The 16,666-nt window shown below is 54.1% G+C and overlaps 1 protein-coding gene across 16 annotated transcripts in view; it reads right to left on the bottom strand.

The window, feature by feature from the left end:
- Positions 1-9,795: 9,795 nt before the first annotated feature.
- Positions 9,796-16,666, bottom strand: part of TNS1 (tensin 1) — a 49,695-nt gene continuing 42,824 nt past the window's right edge. For 15 of the 16 annotated variants that reach the window (XM_084524414.1, XM_084524419.1, XM_084524406.1 and 12 more), the window contains 7 exons: positions 16,365-16,457; positions 16,031-16,108; positions 15,620-15,691; positions 15,373-15,541; positions 15,103-15,171; positions 14,804-14,836; positions 9,796-14,187 (listed from right to left, as the gene is read on the bottom strand). In XM_084524414.1, the coding sequence (XP_084380540.1) occupies positions 14,043-14,187; positions 14,804-14,836; positions 15,103-15,171; positions 15,373-15,541; positions 15,620-15,691; positions 16,031-16,108; positions 16,365-16,457 (659 nt within the window). In that variant the 3' untranslated portion in view covers positions 9,796-14,042. The remainder of the gene's footprint in view (positions 14,188-14,803; positions 14,837-15,102; positions 15,172-15,372; positions 15,542-15,619; positions 15,692-16,030; positions 16,109-16,364; positions 16,458-16,666) is intronic. The other variant, XM_084524404.1, reaches the window with a different exon arrangement.

The following is a 16,666-nucleotide window of genomic DNA, read 5'->3' as shown; positions in this document are numbered from 1 at the left end:
CAAGGATGTGCAAAGTGAAAGATGAAATAAGGAGCTGGGAGGATCGAGAATCCTTGCGACACTCTGCATTTGGCTTCACTGCTCTGTCACGTCTTAGCTTTGTGACCCACACAGTCTCACTGGGACTACAACTAGAAAAGGAGCTGGAGGGGGAAAGCCGTGGAGACCTCATCGATGTGCAGGATTTAGGCAGCTTCCCTGAGCCCTCTGTTGGGTTGCCTGCTGTCTTTTCAGGCCAAACTCAGGTGCATCAGCTGTGATTTGAGATGGATGAACACAGCGCAGGTTTCTGACAGCCATCTCAAAGAGTCCCAGCGAGTCACCATGGGAAGTGCCATCTCCTGAGAATGGTTCCTGCACTGGAAAGATCTCTGGATCACAGCTGACCTCAACAAATATCATCCGCAGGGAAGGAGGCAAAAGGCAAGGAATAATCTGAATTATCAGCTTTGTCAAGCTGATCAAAGGCTGATTGTCCTTGTATCTGCCTGAATCAGAGCTAAACCTCATCACCAGTTTGAAGTCTCACTTTCTGGCCTGCCGGAGAACAGGGGCATGCAGACAGTTGGAAAGGCCTCCAAGCAGAGCGCAGAGAAAGATCTAGAGTTTCACTGCTGGTTGAATGAAATGAGCTGATTTTGCCAGTTGTCGGGCAGCGATCACAGCCCTGACGAATGACAGAATAAACCAAGTTCCTTCCGCAGCCAAATTCCATTGACACCTCCACAGAGCTGGCTTTCACCATCCATCACGACATCTGCTGAGGTCCACGGGAAGGGGAGAGGGTGTAGCTCTCTGTCCCACCCTGGGTTATTTTCACAGCTGGGAAAGGAGGTGGTGAACCTGGATGGGAAGGTTGGAGACTTTTCCAAGGCAGCTCACAAAAGCTGTGAAACCAGAACCAGAGCTTACAAGGCCTCAGATCCCCAGATCAGCAGCTCCAAAAGTGCCCCAGAAAGGAATTTCCCTGGTTCTGCCCAAGCAGGATTTCTCTGCACATGCATAAAATCTCAGAATACATGAGGAGGACACAGCCTGAGGAGGGACAGGCAGGACAGTAGCCACAGAAAGACCATGACATGCATGACTTTTCCTTGCCCAGATACAAGACTTTTGGAAAATAACCCAACCAAGCAAGGATGGAGCTATTTTGATTTACATCAGATGACGATGAGTCCCTTGAAAATCAGTTCCAGGTGAGCTGTGTGGAGCTGCCCAGAAGTTGCTCGCTCGTTTCTCCCTCCCTCTGCCTCCACATTCCTCGGTGCCAAAACACGTTGGAGCTGAGGATTCACAGGCCACGCAGAACAGCTCCCCCGGGAGGAGCCGTTCCACACATGCCTTCCCAATCAGCTCTCCCAGCAGAGTGGCAATGTGTAGAAACCAAATTGGTCATCACTGGCAATTGCAGCACTGGACAAAAATAGCAGAAAAAAAAAAAATTTCACAATTTCCTGCACATTTTTTTCTGATTGTTTAAAAAAAAAAAAAAAAAAAAAAAAAAAAAAAAAAAAAAAAGATGTTGGGTTGTCCAAAAGAGAAGAATGGTTTTAGCAAGCAAAACAACAGTAATCACCTGCTTTGCTAAGTGTTTGCAAATACCATAAACTGTTTTTCTTAGCCAAATATCATTCCTTTCCGCCACCATCAGCCACTTCACCCACTTACTCACTGTGACTAATGGGAGGGGAAAGAAATTGTTGCCCTTTTTTTTTTTTTTCCAATGGAAAAAAATTAAAATGTTAAAAAAAAAAAAAAAAAAAAAAAAAAAAGGACAATTTTAACTCTCAAACTTTCATTTTAGTTGGAAGTGCTCTCCTTGCCTCTTCTTTGCCCCCCACCCCCCGGATGGGTGACACCGTCCCATCTGTGGCATGAAATCATTTGGCTTTGGTCACTTAAACATTTAGCAGTAGAAGATAGCATCTAGCTATATCCTCTCTGGCAAACAGTCGGTGGTGGGACAGGACCTTTAAGTTCAAAACACTTGTCCAAGACAGCCAATGTTCCTGGGCGCATCCTTCATTACATTCTTAATTCTGCTAATTGAGCTATCAAAGCTGTGTTGGAGGGGGGAATTGTTTATATTTATTTCTTTCTGGGTTGGAGACATTGCCAGTAGAGTCTTCAAAATAAGAAAAGAAAAACCCTCTGACTCGCTGCCCAGAAACTCAATCCCAAAAGCCTCCTCCCAACCTCTGTTTACAAAATTATAAGCTTTCTTTGTCCTAACCATTTTCCTGTTACAATAATATTCTTCATCTTCTATCTGACTTTTTTTTTTTTTTTTTTTTTGGAGCATGGAAAATATGATTTCATTGTGAAAGGATTTCTTATGAATCAATATAGCAAAGAGAACACGGAGATGTTTGCAGTAAATCACCCTTGAAGCAGAGACATGTAGAAAATGAGTTACAAGAACAAGTAGATAATCCCAAGCCATTTCCAGATGGAAGGAGGTTATATTTTCCATACACTGTATCTGGTTTTTGTGTCACAAAACACACCGGTATTTATTTAAAGTTCGTGTGCTTTTTTTCTTGTACCGTAGGGTTATGATTACATGAAACGAGTTTCCAAAAATTACAGAAATTGGCCTCCTTCAGGTTACAAATGGAAGAACTGAGATACTGAGTTCAAACCAGCTAAGGTTTTTGGAGTTAGGAGCCGAGCCCAGCAGCAGAAGGCTGACTTCCACCCAGCGAGGTTCCCTCTGCTGCTGGAACGGCCACGACCAGCGCAGAGCTCTGATTTTCCAGTGCTTTGAAACTTGGTTCACCCACTTCTCCCTGGCTGGCAGGGACCACGTTTGGAGCTAGGCAGGTTTGCTTCTCCCCTTCCGTAAAGTGAACTCTGTCATCACCATCTCCTCGGAGAAGGCTTGGCAGGACTGAGCTCCTGGCGACCGGAGGAAGCCGCTGGATCGCTGAGTTCTTGGAAGCACTGGACAGGGAGCAGCCTGTCTGAGCCGTGCACCAAACTGGGTGTTAGGTACCGAGCTGTTCTCCTCAAGGGGGGACATCTGAAAGCCATTTGAAGGGCGTCTGGCTGGAATCAGGGCTGGCTGCTACCCAAGGGACTGAGGCACATCCTCCAAGCAATCCACTCCACCTGAAACCTAGACAGGTAAATTAGGGAGCTACCACATCACCCTTCCGAGAACTCCCTGAGACCTGAGAAGCTGGTGGAAAATCATCCCATGGGCTCCTTGTTTAACTGTGGTTTATGAACGCTGCAAGGCAGCTGAGAAACCAATGGCTGTGGTAGATGCAACCTCAGATGTGCAAGCAAACAAGCAACCTGTGAAGAAATAAATGTAAAAGCAGACTCCTCGAAGCTGAGCCTAGCTGTGGGCAGGCAGCACACAAAACCCCCTGTGCAGACATTTTGGGTGTCATGTTCCAGAAAGGGGAGAGGGCCCCTGAGTTTTACCTCCCGTTAATGCAATGTTCCCAGTAAAACTGTCACCTTCTGCTCACAGTTCTGCTGGGTTGGAGGGGGTCTCCAGACCGTGCCCACGGTCTGATGGTGATCTGATGCCTCCTGTGCCCTCACCAGCAGCACAGAGCATTCAGCCCAGCTGCAGGGTGTGCCACGCCAGCCTCTTCCCTTACTCTGCAGATGGAGAGAAATGAGCAAAACGGGGGCTGGGTCTGCAGTAAGCCCCCTGGATATTCCCCTGCTGTGAATTCCTAGTCCTAATTGCACTGACAGCGGGTGGGACCTGCACCTGCTGGAGATCAGGGGTGTCACACTCAGTGCAAGCTCCTGGGGGCACGACAAGAAGCCTCCAGTCCCAACGGGTCACCGAGCAATGGGAATAGCGCAACCAGTGCCAAGACCCCTCTCCATGAGGCTGAGGGGAGACCCTTCACCTTTCCAACAGCTGGGCTGCCAGGGCTCTGTGTGCACTGGCTGACTGCTTGAACCCTTTTATTTTTTTCCTTTTTTTTTTTTTTTTTTTTCCAGGAAAAGCTGGCACTCCAGTTATCCCAGCGCTCCCCTGCCCTTCAAAACCTGCCTTTCTTCTAGCGTGTCAAATACACCGCTCTATATGAGGAGCAGCAGCAAGCCTGGAAAGCTGGCCTGGGGCCGGGAGAAATGTCAATAGGAGAGGAAGTATCTGTCACACACACACACACACACACACACACACACACGAGGCTCCATCAGCCAAGTCATCTTTGGCCTGCTGCTCCCTCCTCCTGCTCTCATCAGTCCCATCGGTAGGGACCGGCCGACCTCTAGTGGTGTGAGCCCACAGTGCTACCAACAGCACCCAGGAGGCTGGATCCACAGCACAGCACCTTACAAGTGCAGGGTTTTCTCCCCTGAAGAATGCAAGGTCCCACATGGCTGGAGATGTATGGGGAGAAGCAGGAGAAGCTGGCACTGGACCTCCAGAGACAGCAGCAAAGGGATAAAATGGGTGGGAGAGGAACTGGGGGAAGCAGCCCCAAGGGCTTGGGTCACCAGCGTTGCCTTGGGACCAACCCCTCAGCATCTCCACCTGGTGCTCCCCAAGGTCTGGTGACCCTGAGATGACTTTTGGTGAAAATGATGCAGGAGAGAGCAGAGACTGGGTGGCAGGGTGCTGACGCTGGAAGGGGGTTGTAGGCCAAGTGGCCTGGTCATTGGTGTCCTTCATTCTCGTCCTGCGCTGCGCGTGGTCACTCTTCTTCTGCTTGGGCAGCAGTTTCTGGAGTGGCTGCAGAGGGGAAGTCCCCCTGCTTCCCAGCAGTGTGAAGAGGAAAAAAAATCCAGGAATGGGTACCAGGGCCCTGTTAAAGCTCACAGACAAGCTCTTTTTCTTGCTGGAGAGTGTGTAGGATCTCCCTCTCGCCGGGCTAGGGCTGGAGCCAGGAGCCCTTGGGAACGAGGGACAGACTTTGCTGCAACCCATCAGGCCGAGGTGGAGAGCAGCCTGCTGCCTGAGCAAGGCTGAGGTTTCTCTCACATGGAAGTGTGAGCTATAAAGATGTGTGAAACCCTATCCCCAGCACTATCCATATCAAAGGGTTCAAGGGGGGTCTGCTTTAAAATAGGACCTTGGCACGGGTTCCTGCTTCTCCTCACGTCTTACTGAGCCAACATCGTGCCGAAATGTCAGCTTGGCTGCTCCACATGTCCCAGGCATCCTTGGCATCTCCTACAAAGCTTTCCGGTGTTCCCAGGGAGATTGCTGCCTCCACCACCAGCCTCTCCCTGCTCCTCTCAGTGAAGGCCCTGAGCTCCATCTCCACAGCCGTGGAGCGAGTCTTGGCTGAGGTACCAGGAACAAGGACTGGGGACACGCACGTAAAGGTATTTTGAGGACAGCGTTGGCCAAACTGTGGGCTCAACTCAGGTTGTCTCAAAGGGAAGGGACTGCAAAGACTAAATCCTGAGTCACCACAACCATTTTCTCCCACCCCACCCAGGATTTTTTTTCCTTGTTTTTGCCCATCTGATCTTAGTGCACTTGTAAAATCCCAGCCCGGAGAGGGAGCCCACATGAGCCTTTCCAGATTGCCCCGAGGCTGGTGGATGAAGTTGCCCTATGCTCTCCCAGCAGGAAGGAGATGCTCAGCAGAGATACCTGGCAGCCCTGAAAAAATATATATATATAAATAAAAACAAAAATAATAAATAAAGATCTCTTTAAAACCAAACATGGTTGCCAAGCATCTCCAAAGAAGACAGACCGCTCTCACACAAGCCACCCCACAGGCAGCAAGGAGTCTGGACACCCAGTTCCAGCCAGAAATCACTCTTTTCCTCTCCCCCCTATCTCTGTCAAGCAGCTGCAGTGTGTCCCGGCAGAGCTCTGCTGCAGAGGAGCCGAGGGCGCTGCCGAATTCTTGCTCCGACTCAAACGCCGGCTCCCTGCCGCATGCGGATCTCATTAGAGCCTGGCTCTTCTGGCAAGGGCTCTGTGCACAGTCACGAGAAGCTGCTCACTGGTGACTTGTTTCATCCAGTTGTTGGAGGCTTGAAATAATGAGCTTGCAAATATTGCATTCCTCCCCTTCTCCTTTTCTTTCTTTCTCGCTCTCTTTAAAAAAAAAAAAAAAAAAAAAAAAAAAAATTGGGGAATGAAGGGGGAAGTCAAGAGTGGGTAGCACAGGAGGGTGGTGTTAGCAGAGATGGGAGAAAAAAGATCAGAGGGGTGTTTCTGCCCTGCAGTGAATAGAGATGCCTGTGAGTGTACCTGTGAGTGCCTCACAATGTCCCTTTTTGGGAACTGTCACCATTACCAGCTCCTCCTATAATTACAGACTCCCTGACTCAGGGAGGAAAACCGGGAGCAGGACCCCCAGCACCACCACCAGAAAGCTGCCACAAAGCACATGGCACGGCCACACAGCTGTCCCACTGTCCCCAGGACAGGCACATCCCTCCTTCCCTTCAGCCCTTTTTCTCTCCTGAGCGTGTGAATGAGGCTGCCTTGCTAAGACACCCCCCTGATTTCACTTTGCCTGCTGGATAGGTCAGCCCCCTGGGGACTCCTCCGGGCTCCAGCCCTGAACGTGCACCCAGGACCTTGTGTCTGTCCCCTTCATCCCCAATGGCTAAAATCGTCTGCTGGGAGCCGTGGTCCTGCGGGATCCAAGGCTGCACGGTGCTGCCGGAGGGGTGCAAAGGGTCTCACAGGGACATTTTGCTCAGGTGAGAGGCAGGCAGGGTCTGGCAGAGGCTCTGAAGACCATGCAAGCCCGGGGCCAGCACCCTCAAGGTGCCCCTGGGGCTGGGACATGGGGCAAGCTCCAAGCCCCTTGACCCCACCAACCCCCAACCCCACCTGCACCTGAGCTTGCCCCAGCACCGCCGAGGAAGAGGAGCAAAATCTGGAGGTGAGCTGCAGGAGGTGAGCTACGGGAGAAGCTGGCTGCAGGCGAGGAGGCCTCACCTCCTGCTCGGCCCTCTTTGGGCATGCGTCAGTCCCAGGCCTCCATCACTTGGAGGCACATCCCTGTAGATGGAGCCAGAACCTCACAAGGCAGAAGGACAGACCCGTCCTGCCCTTCTCCAAGGGACAGCCCAGACCTCCTCCAGGCCACCCTGCTCTAGCTCAGCCCCTCTTTCCCCTCCAAGACCTCCAGGGTTTCCACTCCGCTCTCTAAGTAACCCCATCATGGCACACCGGCCCTCTTTGTTCACTATTTAACCCCAAATCCCTTTGTTGCCTTTCTCCGTCCACCGTGGACACGGAGAATGGGAAAGTGCTGCCCCACAGACCTCCCACCAAGCAGTAACACCCCCCCCGAGATGATGACCGTGTCCCCATAGCTATTTCTGGGGTGGCTTTTCCCACCCACAGCCCCGTGACGGACCTCCCCAGGCCCTGCTGGGATGGGTGGTGGCACTCAGCCACGGTGTCTCCTGAAACCATCCTGCTAGCCTCCCAGGGAAGGCCACGGGGCATTTTTGGGGTGCTGTGCTGCTCAGCCCCAGTCTGTGTGCCCAGAAGAGCCCCGGGCACTTGGGCAAGGACGCAGTGCCCCTCTGCCCGTGGGCTGTGGTGTCACCATCGCTCACGTGTGTGCACGCACACATGTGTTGGTGCCAGGGCAGGCTTTCTAGCACCTTCCAGTGAACTCAGCACCCCAAAGCTCCCCAAAGCACCCCAAAAGGTCTTCGGGTCGCATCCCAGTTCATCCTGCCCGTGACACCGCAGAGCCTGGGCCAGGCTGGGAAATGGGATGTGGGTGCTTGCAAGGCAGGGATTTGGCATCATCCCTGTGGACAAATCCCTCACCTTCCGTGCTGTGTGTGTTGGGTGGCAAATGCAGGCTCAGGCTGGCAGGGGATGCTTGGCTTCAGGGGTTGCAACAAGAACGGGGACAGACAGGGGCCACTCTTTGCCAAGCAGGGTGAGGATGTGAGCGTGTTTGCCCCAGCCCGAACTTGAGGTTGGCTTTTGCCTGCATTGGATCCTTTCCATCCGTCCCACCCCAGGGGTGCTGGCTGGCCCTGGCCTTTGCCCATACACGATGCTGATGAAAAGCTGGACTGTCACACCTTCTGTCCCCTCGGGGTCCCTCCTGAGGGGCCCCAGCACCCTTGGCAAGCCTGGGAGAGGGTGAAAGTGAAAGAAGAGGAGACTGCCCCATCCCCACCACTGGCTGCCCGGTGCCTGACCATGTCTCCAAGTAAGCCAGCTGGAAATATGTGCCCCCTGTGAAGGCTTGGTGCCCTGAGCCCACTCATGGCTTCCCAACAGCTCAGCTGTCCAGCATCAAGCTCTCTTCTGGAGGTGGGTGGGTGACAGGGGGGGTTGAGAGCCCTCAGCTCTCCCACAGCCCCTCCAGAACCGCTCCCTGGGTGGCCCTGAGCCTCCAGAGCAGGGACTGAAAAGAGAAAAAAAAAAAAATAATAAAAACTTTCTGCTTTAGGTACATGAAGGAAGGGACTGGATAGGCACAGGGAGAGGCGATGGGGGCTCCTGGCGTGGAGCTGGTGGGACCTGTCCCTGCTGGTGGCACCACTGGCCTGGCCTGGGGACAGCGGCGAGCTGCAGAGAGGGAGCCCCCGAAGCGCCTGCGCTGCACAGCCCGGCGAGGGAGCGCGGGTGGCAGATAAGAACATGTTGAGGAAAAACACAAACCAGAAGCTCCCGAGGAATTTTGGAAAGGAAATGGGGAATTAACTGCAGAAGAAAAGGGGGTGGGTAGGGAGGGGAGGAGGGCAGGCATGGCGTTTTCTGGCTCGCAGCAAGCAGCCTGCCCGTGCCACTTCGGCACCCCTCGGTGCCTCCCGAGGTCCCCCCGAGCAGCCTGGCTCCGGTGCACATCGCCTGGTGCCCACCCACAGCCCCACGGCTGGATTTGGGGGGTCCAGAAACCATCCCCTTTCCTCCCCTTTGCATTTTTTTTTTTTTTTACCCCTCCTGCCTTTGCGCAAGCCCATAGCACGGGGTCCCCTCCGAGCAGCCCCCTCCATCCGCTCCTCGCCCCGCAGCTATTTTGGAGAGAGGCAGGAGGTATTTTTAGTGCTCCCGGCTCCCAGGAGAAGCTCCGAGCCTCTGAGCCGCAGCAGCGCTGGCGCCAGAGAAACTGCCGCTGCTCTGGCTGATATTTCTTGTATAATTAAACTCAATCCATCCCGGGGGCCGGGTCTTGGCCACCAACTCAGCGAGGAGGGGAAGGAGCGGAGCCAGGGAGCTGGGGGCTGAGGGCTCCGCCAGATGCTGGGAATTGCTCCGGCAGCAGCGCGGGAAAAGCCGGGGCTGCAGCTTCGGGGGGGAGTCGCTTTGTTTTAGCAGGCAGGATGGCTCCAAAAGGAGCAGCATGTAGGGTCTGAGGGGCACAGAGCTCTGCCCAAACCATGACCCTGGCAAAGGTGAAAGACCCCCGTGGGGTCGGCAGGGACCAGAGAGCGGCTTGCAGGGGCGCATCATCCATCACCTCCTCGGTGCCTGGGATAACCTGGGACGAAGCAGCGGGATGTGAAGAGCACCCAGTGCTGGCAGGGGCTCCCAGAAAGATGGAGATGTCCCTCATGGCTAACGAAGGCCATAAAGCAGAGCTCGAGCCCTGTAGGCAGCCCTCGGGCTCCCCGGTGAAGCAGCATCTGGAGAGCAGCGGCTGCGGCTAAGGCTGATGTGGAGCAGCACAGCCCCATCTTCCCACACCCACTGCCAGCCCCGAGCCTGCCATCGAGGAATGGGGTGGGGGGGCAGAGCTGTCGGGCTTTTTGTTGGTGGTGGTGGGGTTTTTTTGTTTGTTTGTTTCCCCCTGTGCAAAAAGAACAGAGCGTTTCTTCCTGCACTCCCTGAAATTACAGGATATATCCCCAGCGATGCAGACACCGAGCTGGCATTCCAAGCAACAGTATATTTTATATAACTGATTTTCGTTTTTACCACTTTATAAAGCCATACAATGAACTGCAGAGAATCAGACGTCTGTACAAAGGGGAAGACGAAAGCGGAGTCACATTCACACGCAGACACGGTGCGACCGAAGTCACCTTTACACGCGCGACGACATCATGGGCACAGAGATACAAAATATAACGTATTTTTCCATCTATATAAATACACAGAAATGGGCAAGTCTGAAAGTTTTAAACTGTTCATTAACACTGATTAGCAAATAAATCTGTAACGTTCCCAAAGTAACGAAGACAACAACAGGGGGAAAAAAAAAAAAAATAACATACAAAACACGGGATCCGCCAACAGAAACATCGTGTTGCTTCCTTTTTTCTTTTCTTTTTTTTTTGTTTTCCTTTTTAAGGAAAAGAAAAAAAAAAATAGTAACCCCAAACCAACCTCGCAATTTGCAAAACAAACGAACGAAATCAAACAAGCCCCTGCGGGCTCCTTTGCTGTCTGATCTCCCTGCCTGCTCCAACGGGAAGGTATGACTTTTGCTGATGCTGCCGTCTGGGTTTTTGGGGCAACTGGTTTGTTACCTGCCCGACCTGCTGGGTGGGGATCTGCTCAGCGCCGTCACACTTTGCGCTTCAGCTCGGGCTGCTGAACGGGCTGGAAAAAGAAAAAAAAATTGATGCCTGGCGGCTGCAGCCAAATCCAGGTGGGACCTGGGGGCTGGGACAACCCCTGGGGCTGATCCCCCAAAATAGGGATTGGAGGCAGCGAGTTGAATGGGAGCCCTGCTGCAGGTCCCCAGTGCCAGCTCTGCTCAGGGGCCCCCATTTGGGGACAGGCAAGAAGCTGAATCCCACGGGGAGCCTTTGTGAACGGGCAGCAAAAGGGACAGCAAAGGGAGGAGGGGGGGTTCCTCTCCGAAGAACGAACCGACACAAAAAGGGCACGTACAACAAATTTACACAAACAGAAAAAAAAATTATATATATATATATATATATATGGGGAAAAGTGCGTTTTTAAGGATATCTTTGGCAAGAATATATGCAGTTCTTTGTGCAGGAAGGAGGGATGTGTTGGTGTGTGTGTGTGTGAGAGAGATAACATCCGGCTGCTGAACACGGCAGTGTGATTACAACGAAACATATGCTGGGCTTAACTCGCACAAGCTCGGCTCTCAAATACCAGGACTGCATCGAAAAGCCAAAGAAAAACCAAAGAACCTTTTCCGTCCCTTTCATAAGGAAAAATATCACCGCGGTGCTGGGTCCCCGCTGGCCCCAGGCAACGTGAACTGGGGACAGAAAGGGGAGCTGCACCTAAAAACATAACTTTTTTTTAAAAAAAAGGAGCTAAAAGAAGAAAAGTGCCTTTAAAGGTAGCTGACAAACACCCGGCTACATCATCGGAAGCTCTGTGTTAAAAAAAAAAAACGAGATAACCGTCGGGCGATTTTGTTAGGGTCCGAGGTTGGGATGCGGTGTAAATCTCTGGCTTCAGCGAGTGGGTTAGTGCGGGAGCCGTGAGGTCCCAGCTGGAAGCAGGCGTGATGCTGCCGGCAGGTATCTGCTGTGCTCGACATCTCTGGGGTGCTTTAATCTGCTTCCTTGGACGGGGAGGGAGGGGAGGATGAATGGGAGTTTCAAGCACCGGTTTCCGAGGCAGCAGATTAAAATAAAGTTACATCATTAGCATCTCTTCTCTTTCTTAGCAGTGAGAAAACGAAGTCTGAAAAATAGAGACTTTCAAAAAATATATATTTATATATCTATAGACACAGTGTTTTCTCTAATTGGTTAACGGCAGGGTGAGGAGATTACGGGTGAGATCGTCTCTCGTCTCGCTTGAATTTCGCAGAAGGAGGGAATCGCTTTTGAAACACCAAAAATAATATATATATATATGAAAAGGTCTCCGCATCCATGCGGGCAGAGGGGGGAGCCGGGAGGGGGGAGAAAACCCCCCCCGGCCGCCTTCCCCCCCTTATCCCGCCGCAGTCTCGCACCCAAAATCCCCGCTACGCATCCAACGCTCGCCATACACCAGCCTCCGGCCACGCCGGCCCCCTCCGCGCGCCCACGCCGCTCGCTCTGTCACGCACACACACACGCACACGCACGCGCCCCCGGTCACACGCATGTCACCCGCACGCCCCCCCCGACCACCACCACCAAGTGGGGACCCCCCCACGCCCGACCCCGGCGTTTTTCTTCGCACCTGGTTTGCTTTCAACGTGTTGGGTGTTTTTTTTTTTCTCCAGGGCTGGGGGGGAAGGCGGATCTAATGGGGGAGATACGATGCGCGGAAAGCAATATGGCAAAAATAAATATTTTTTGGAGTGTAAATTTAACCTTTGTTCCTCCTTAAAATTCTGTTAGCTTACAGTATTTCGTCGGTATAGCTCCTATATATATTATAGCTATCAAGGCAAGGGTGGTCCGAGGGAGGCGAGCTCGCCGGGGGGACTGCACTACTAAGTTTCTAAATTTTGCCCCCAACGGGCTATCTGGGCCACTTTGCACTGAAACTTCTCCAAAAAAATACTACAAAAATAAAATGCTCTCGGCTTTTGCGCTCACCGTGCTCCTGCCCCGTGCAGAGCTGGAGAATCAGCTGCTGCCCCGCAGCCCCCCGCTCGGAGGGGATGCTCGCAGCCTGGGGCTGGGACCTCTGCTCCCCAAAACCGTGACACCCTGCCTCAAGGGCACAGGGACCCTTGGCCAGCAGCTCGGCTCCCAGCGAGGGCTGGCTCTCATCACACCCCCAGGCAAAGGGAAGAGCCTCAGCTGCTGCAAAACCCGCTGTGCATCGGGGGGCACGAGCCTTCGGCCGTGGGGGAAGGCGGAGGGTGGCTCTCAGAGGACCTGGGGCCTCCCCACCGAGCCAAAGTAGCCCAGCAACTGCTGGTCCATTCCATTCCATTCCTTTCCTTTTTTTTTTTTTTTTAATATGTTTTCTTCCTTCTTTTTTCTTTTTTTTTTTTTAACGTGGCCTCCAAAATAAAAATGAGAAAAAGCGCCTGAGTTACTTGTAGTCATTCGCCTTTCGTGCAACTTGAACGTCCATGCAATTTAAAAACTGCTTGCACGTCTCCGAAGAGAGATAGGGCCAGCCACGGGTCCGCTGCTCTGCACAGGAAACTGTGCAAGCATCCGCTATTATTATTATAATTATTATTATTACTACAGTATTTTTCTTTCCTTTTTTTTTTTGTTGTTGTTGTTGTTATGAGAATGTGTGACAGGCCGCAGGATAAGACTGCCAAAGAGGACTGGTGATGGGAGGGAAAAGGGGAAGGCGGGAGAGGAGGCGACTTTCTCCACCAGCCCGGGATGTCCCTGGGGAGCATCCTCCTGCTCCCAGGCGTGGAGCAGCAGGAGCCCCCACGGGTTCGGGCTGCCCGGGTACCAGCACCCCAGGAGGCGTGGAGAGGCTGCGGTGCCCCTCTCCAGGTGGATTCGTGCTGCCTCACCTGTGAGCGGTGCTGGAATCGGAGCAGGCTCTGGGCCAGCTGCTGAGGTCAGCCCAAAGCCGAGCTCCCAGGGCGTAAGAGGGTTTGGGATCAAGCCCTCGGATGCCCCAGCGAGGCAGCCAGCAGGTTTCGGGCTCGGCACAGGGGCTGGCAAGAGCCTCCGCTGCAGCACGGCAAGGGAATGTTTCCAAGGGCATCTCCTCCGGCGTCCTGCAGACCTGTCCCACATCGCGGCAGGGCGTTACTCCTACGGGTTGCATCAAACACACAGCAGGCATGCGCCGATGAAGCTTCTTCCGTGGCTTTTGCCGGTTTGTTTCTTCTTTTTTTTTTTTTTTTCTTTCCAGATAGAAGTTATCAGTCATGATCCCGCCTTCGGTCCAGAGCGAGCATCACCGCTCGGTGCAGCCTCAGGACCTGCGATGCCGAAAGCTGGAACACCTCTCACCGCCGCCTTCGCCTTGGTCACCTTCCCTGTTTGGCGTGACTTCGTGGCTCTGGTACGTAGGTGCATGGCTTTGATTCCTCTACGTGTGTGTTTGGCTTGTGTTGAGTTTTTAGGGGTTTTGTTCTTTTTTTTTTTTCTTCTTTTTTTTTTTTTGGTTGCTGTTGTTTGCTGTTTTCCTCCAAAATTCCAACCCTTTCCCCCCCCCCCCCCGATTCACTTCCCTCTTCCACAATGCACTTCCTCACACTCCTTCTCGGATCAGCTCCAAGTCCTTCTCCAAAATTCAAGAATCACCCGCGAGCGCCGGCTCATCTTTTCTGGCCGGAGCCAAGCATGACCCTGGAGACAAAGTTGACGATGGCTGCAGCCGGCTGCTCCGGGTCCAGCTCCGCGAAGAGGTGGCAGACGTTGTCCGTGGTGCTCCCTTGCTTCCTGGCCACGAAGCCGAAGAGCCTGGGTGGGGACAAGGCGAGAGGTTTGCCAGCGTTCCTCACCCAAAGGACACCACCACCCTCGCCACCCTCCCCATCACCGTCCCCCCAGGGAGGGACCTTGGGGCACGCAACTGAGCTGGGAAGGCCACGCGGGGACACGGGGCGTGCAGACCCACGCGCTGCCGCCCACAACCCTGGATGAGGCCATGTGGTTATTTCCGTCAGTCTCACCCCCCAGTAAAGAAAATGCCCTTCTTATTTTGTTATTTATTTTTTTTTTTAATTAGAACATGCAAAACTCCAGTTATAAATACAGGGGAACAGAATGTGAGACAGGCCCAGGCTGCGGCGTTTCTAATTGGAGAGGGGAAATGTCCCAGCAGCTGGACATCCTAATAAAAACCCCTTCGCTAACACAATGGCTAAAATTAGGGGGAATTAACCCCTGGAACTGGGCACAGCTCCTGGGGCTGCGCTCTCGTGCTTGGGTGAGATGTTCCTGCAGCAAGGAGGCGAGCCCACCCCTCGGGTGACCATGGGGCCACCAGGCACGGTTCTCCTGGGGGTGATGCTCACACAGCGGTGGGACCCACCCCAACAGCGGCCGGGAGGAACCGAGCACAGCAAGCACTTACTTGGCTGGGCCACTGCCGTCAGTTTTAGTCCACCTGCAAGGAGAAGAGGAGGTGTGAGGGACGGTGCCTCCTGCACACCGCAGAGACAGGGACCTACGGCTACCTGGTGCATGAAGGTGTTTGGGGACACCAAGAAGTCACCAGAGATGCTGGTGTTTGCCCAGGGTATCCACCAGGACCCTCCATTGCTGCCCTCCTCAGGAGTAATGGGGGCAGAGCAAGCAAAGCCCCTGCTCCAAGCAGCCTGGGGGAGGGAAAGGGGCAGGGGACACGCGCTCCCCACACGTTAGGGCACCTACTTTCGTTCCTGGGGGTCCAGGTCGCAGAAGGTGACGGTGTTGAGAGGGTAGTGCCGTCGGAAGAACAACCTGAAACACAAGGCAGGGGTGTTACGGCCAGCGAGCCCCCCACCTCTGCCCATCGCAGCTGCCCCAGGGTCCCCTAGGCACCCCAGGACTGCTCCACGCCCAGGCCCACGCCACCCTGGGGACATCCTTCCAGCAGGACACACACACCCGATGTGTGCCCAGGCTTTGGGGACATGGGGAGGTGTTGTGGGGGGCTCTTACTTCCTCTGGTTGTCAGTCAAGGTGATGCCTTGCGCGGAGACTTTGAAGTGGACGATCGTGGCGGTGGGCGTGGGGTCGGCCACCAGCGTCTCGGCCACAGCCTTGGAGATGGCCTGGGGGCCCGTGAGCGACTCCATCTCCACCGAATTGATGAAAAGGACGTTGCAGGCTGGAAAAGGAGAAGCAGGCGTGGGGTCAGCCACCTCCCCGGGCCGCATTCGCCTCACTGCAGCCTCTCTCTACTCACCCGCACCCTGTTTGAGAAGGTCTGTGGCCGAGTTGCTGGCGGATGCGGCGTCTTTCTTTTCCTCCATGGGATCTAGAAGAGATGGGACGTTACTGCTGCTCCCTGCTTGGAAACCCAGCGGGCGGTGGGGGCAGACGCACTGTCCCCTTTCCAGCTGCTGAGCATCGTGTGCCAGTGCTGAAGGGGCACCGAGGATAAAGAGTAAAACCCAGCCTGGCTCTCAACCAGCTGAGCACAGGAATCAGTGGGAGGCACAGCCCGTAGCATGGAGAGGAGAGGGATATGTCCCCAAGGGCTGGCCCCGTGGGGCAAACCCAGCCCCGAGCGTGGCTCCTGGCTGGCAGGGAAGCCCCCAGCACACCCGAAGGTGGCAGTCCAATGCCACCTCATGCTGCTGGCCGTGGCTCTTACCTCGGTCAGGAATGACCAGCTTGCAGGGCAGGGCCAAGGGCATGATGGAGTGCTGGTAGACCAGAGCCGAGAGGCAGCCTGGGGAGAGAAGGAGACAGTCAGCACGGAGCCTGCCCTGTCAGGCTGATGCTCTGGGTGGACAGGACCACATGGGGCTCTTCCTGAAGCCCCTGTGCCCACTGGGGCTCGTCTTCACCCTGCCCAGCATCATCCCTTCTCCTCTTCTCGCTCTGCCCCCTGTCTACCCTCCCGGACACCTGATTGCTCTGCTCCGACAGCCCAGCGAAGGCAAGGCTTCCAAAGGGCTGGGTGGGAACCACACCTGGGCACTCACCGAAATTAGGCTCGTTGGGGCATCCTTTTAGTTTCACACCCCGCGGGCTGGTCTCGATGAGGAAATGTCTCACCAGCTCGTTGGTGATGTCTCCTGGGAAGGGAAGGGACATCGTCACACCACAGCCACCCTCCTCCTCCTCCCTAGGCCATCCCAAAGCAATCCCCCAGGGAAACCAGCGCTCTGGCTCACCCCCAGCTCGAGGGAGGGCTCTCCACTGGAATCAGACCCTTTGCACTGGGTCCACCCCAAGCCACGGTGCTGGGGGGCCGGGGAGGCTGTGCCAGTTTCACCATGCCAAA

The sequence above is a fragment of the Aythya ferina genome (genome assembly GCF_964211825.1).
Source record: "Aythya ferina genome assembly, chromosome: 6".
Lineage (NCBI taxonomy): Eukaryota > Metazoa > Chordata > Aves > Anseriformes > Anatidae > Aythya > Aythya ferina.
This window is presented reverse-complemented; position numbering and strand designations above follow the sequence as displayed.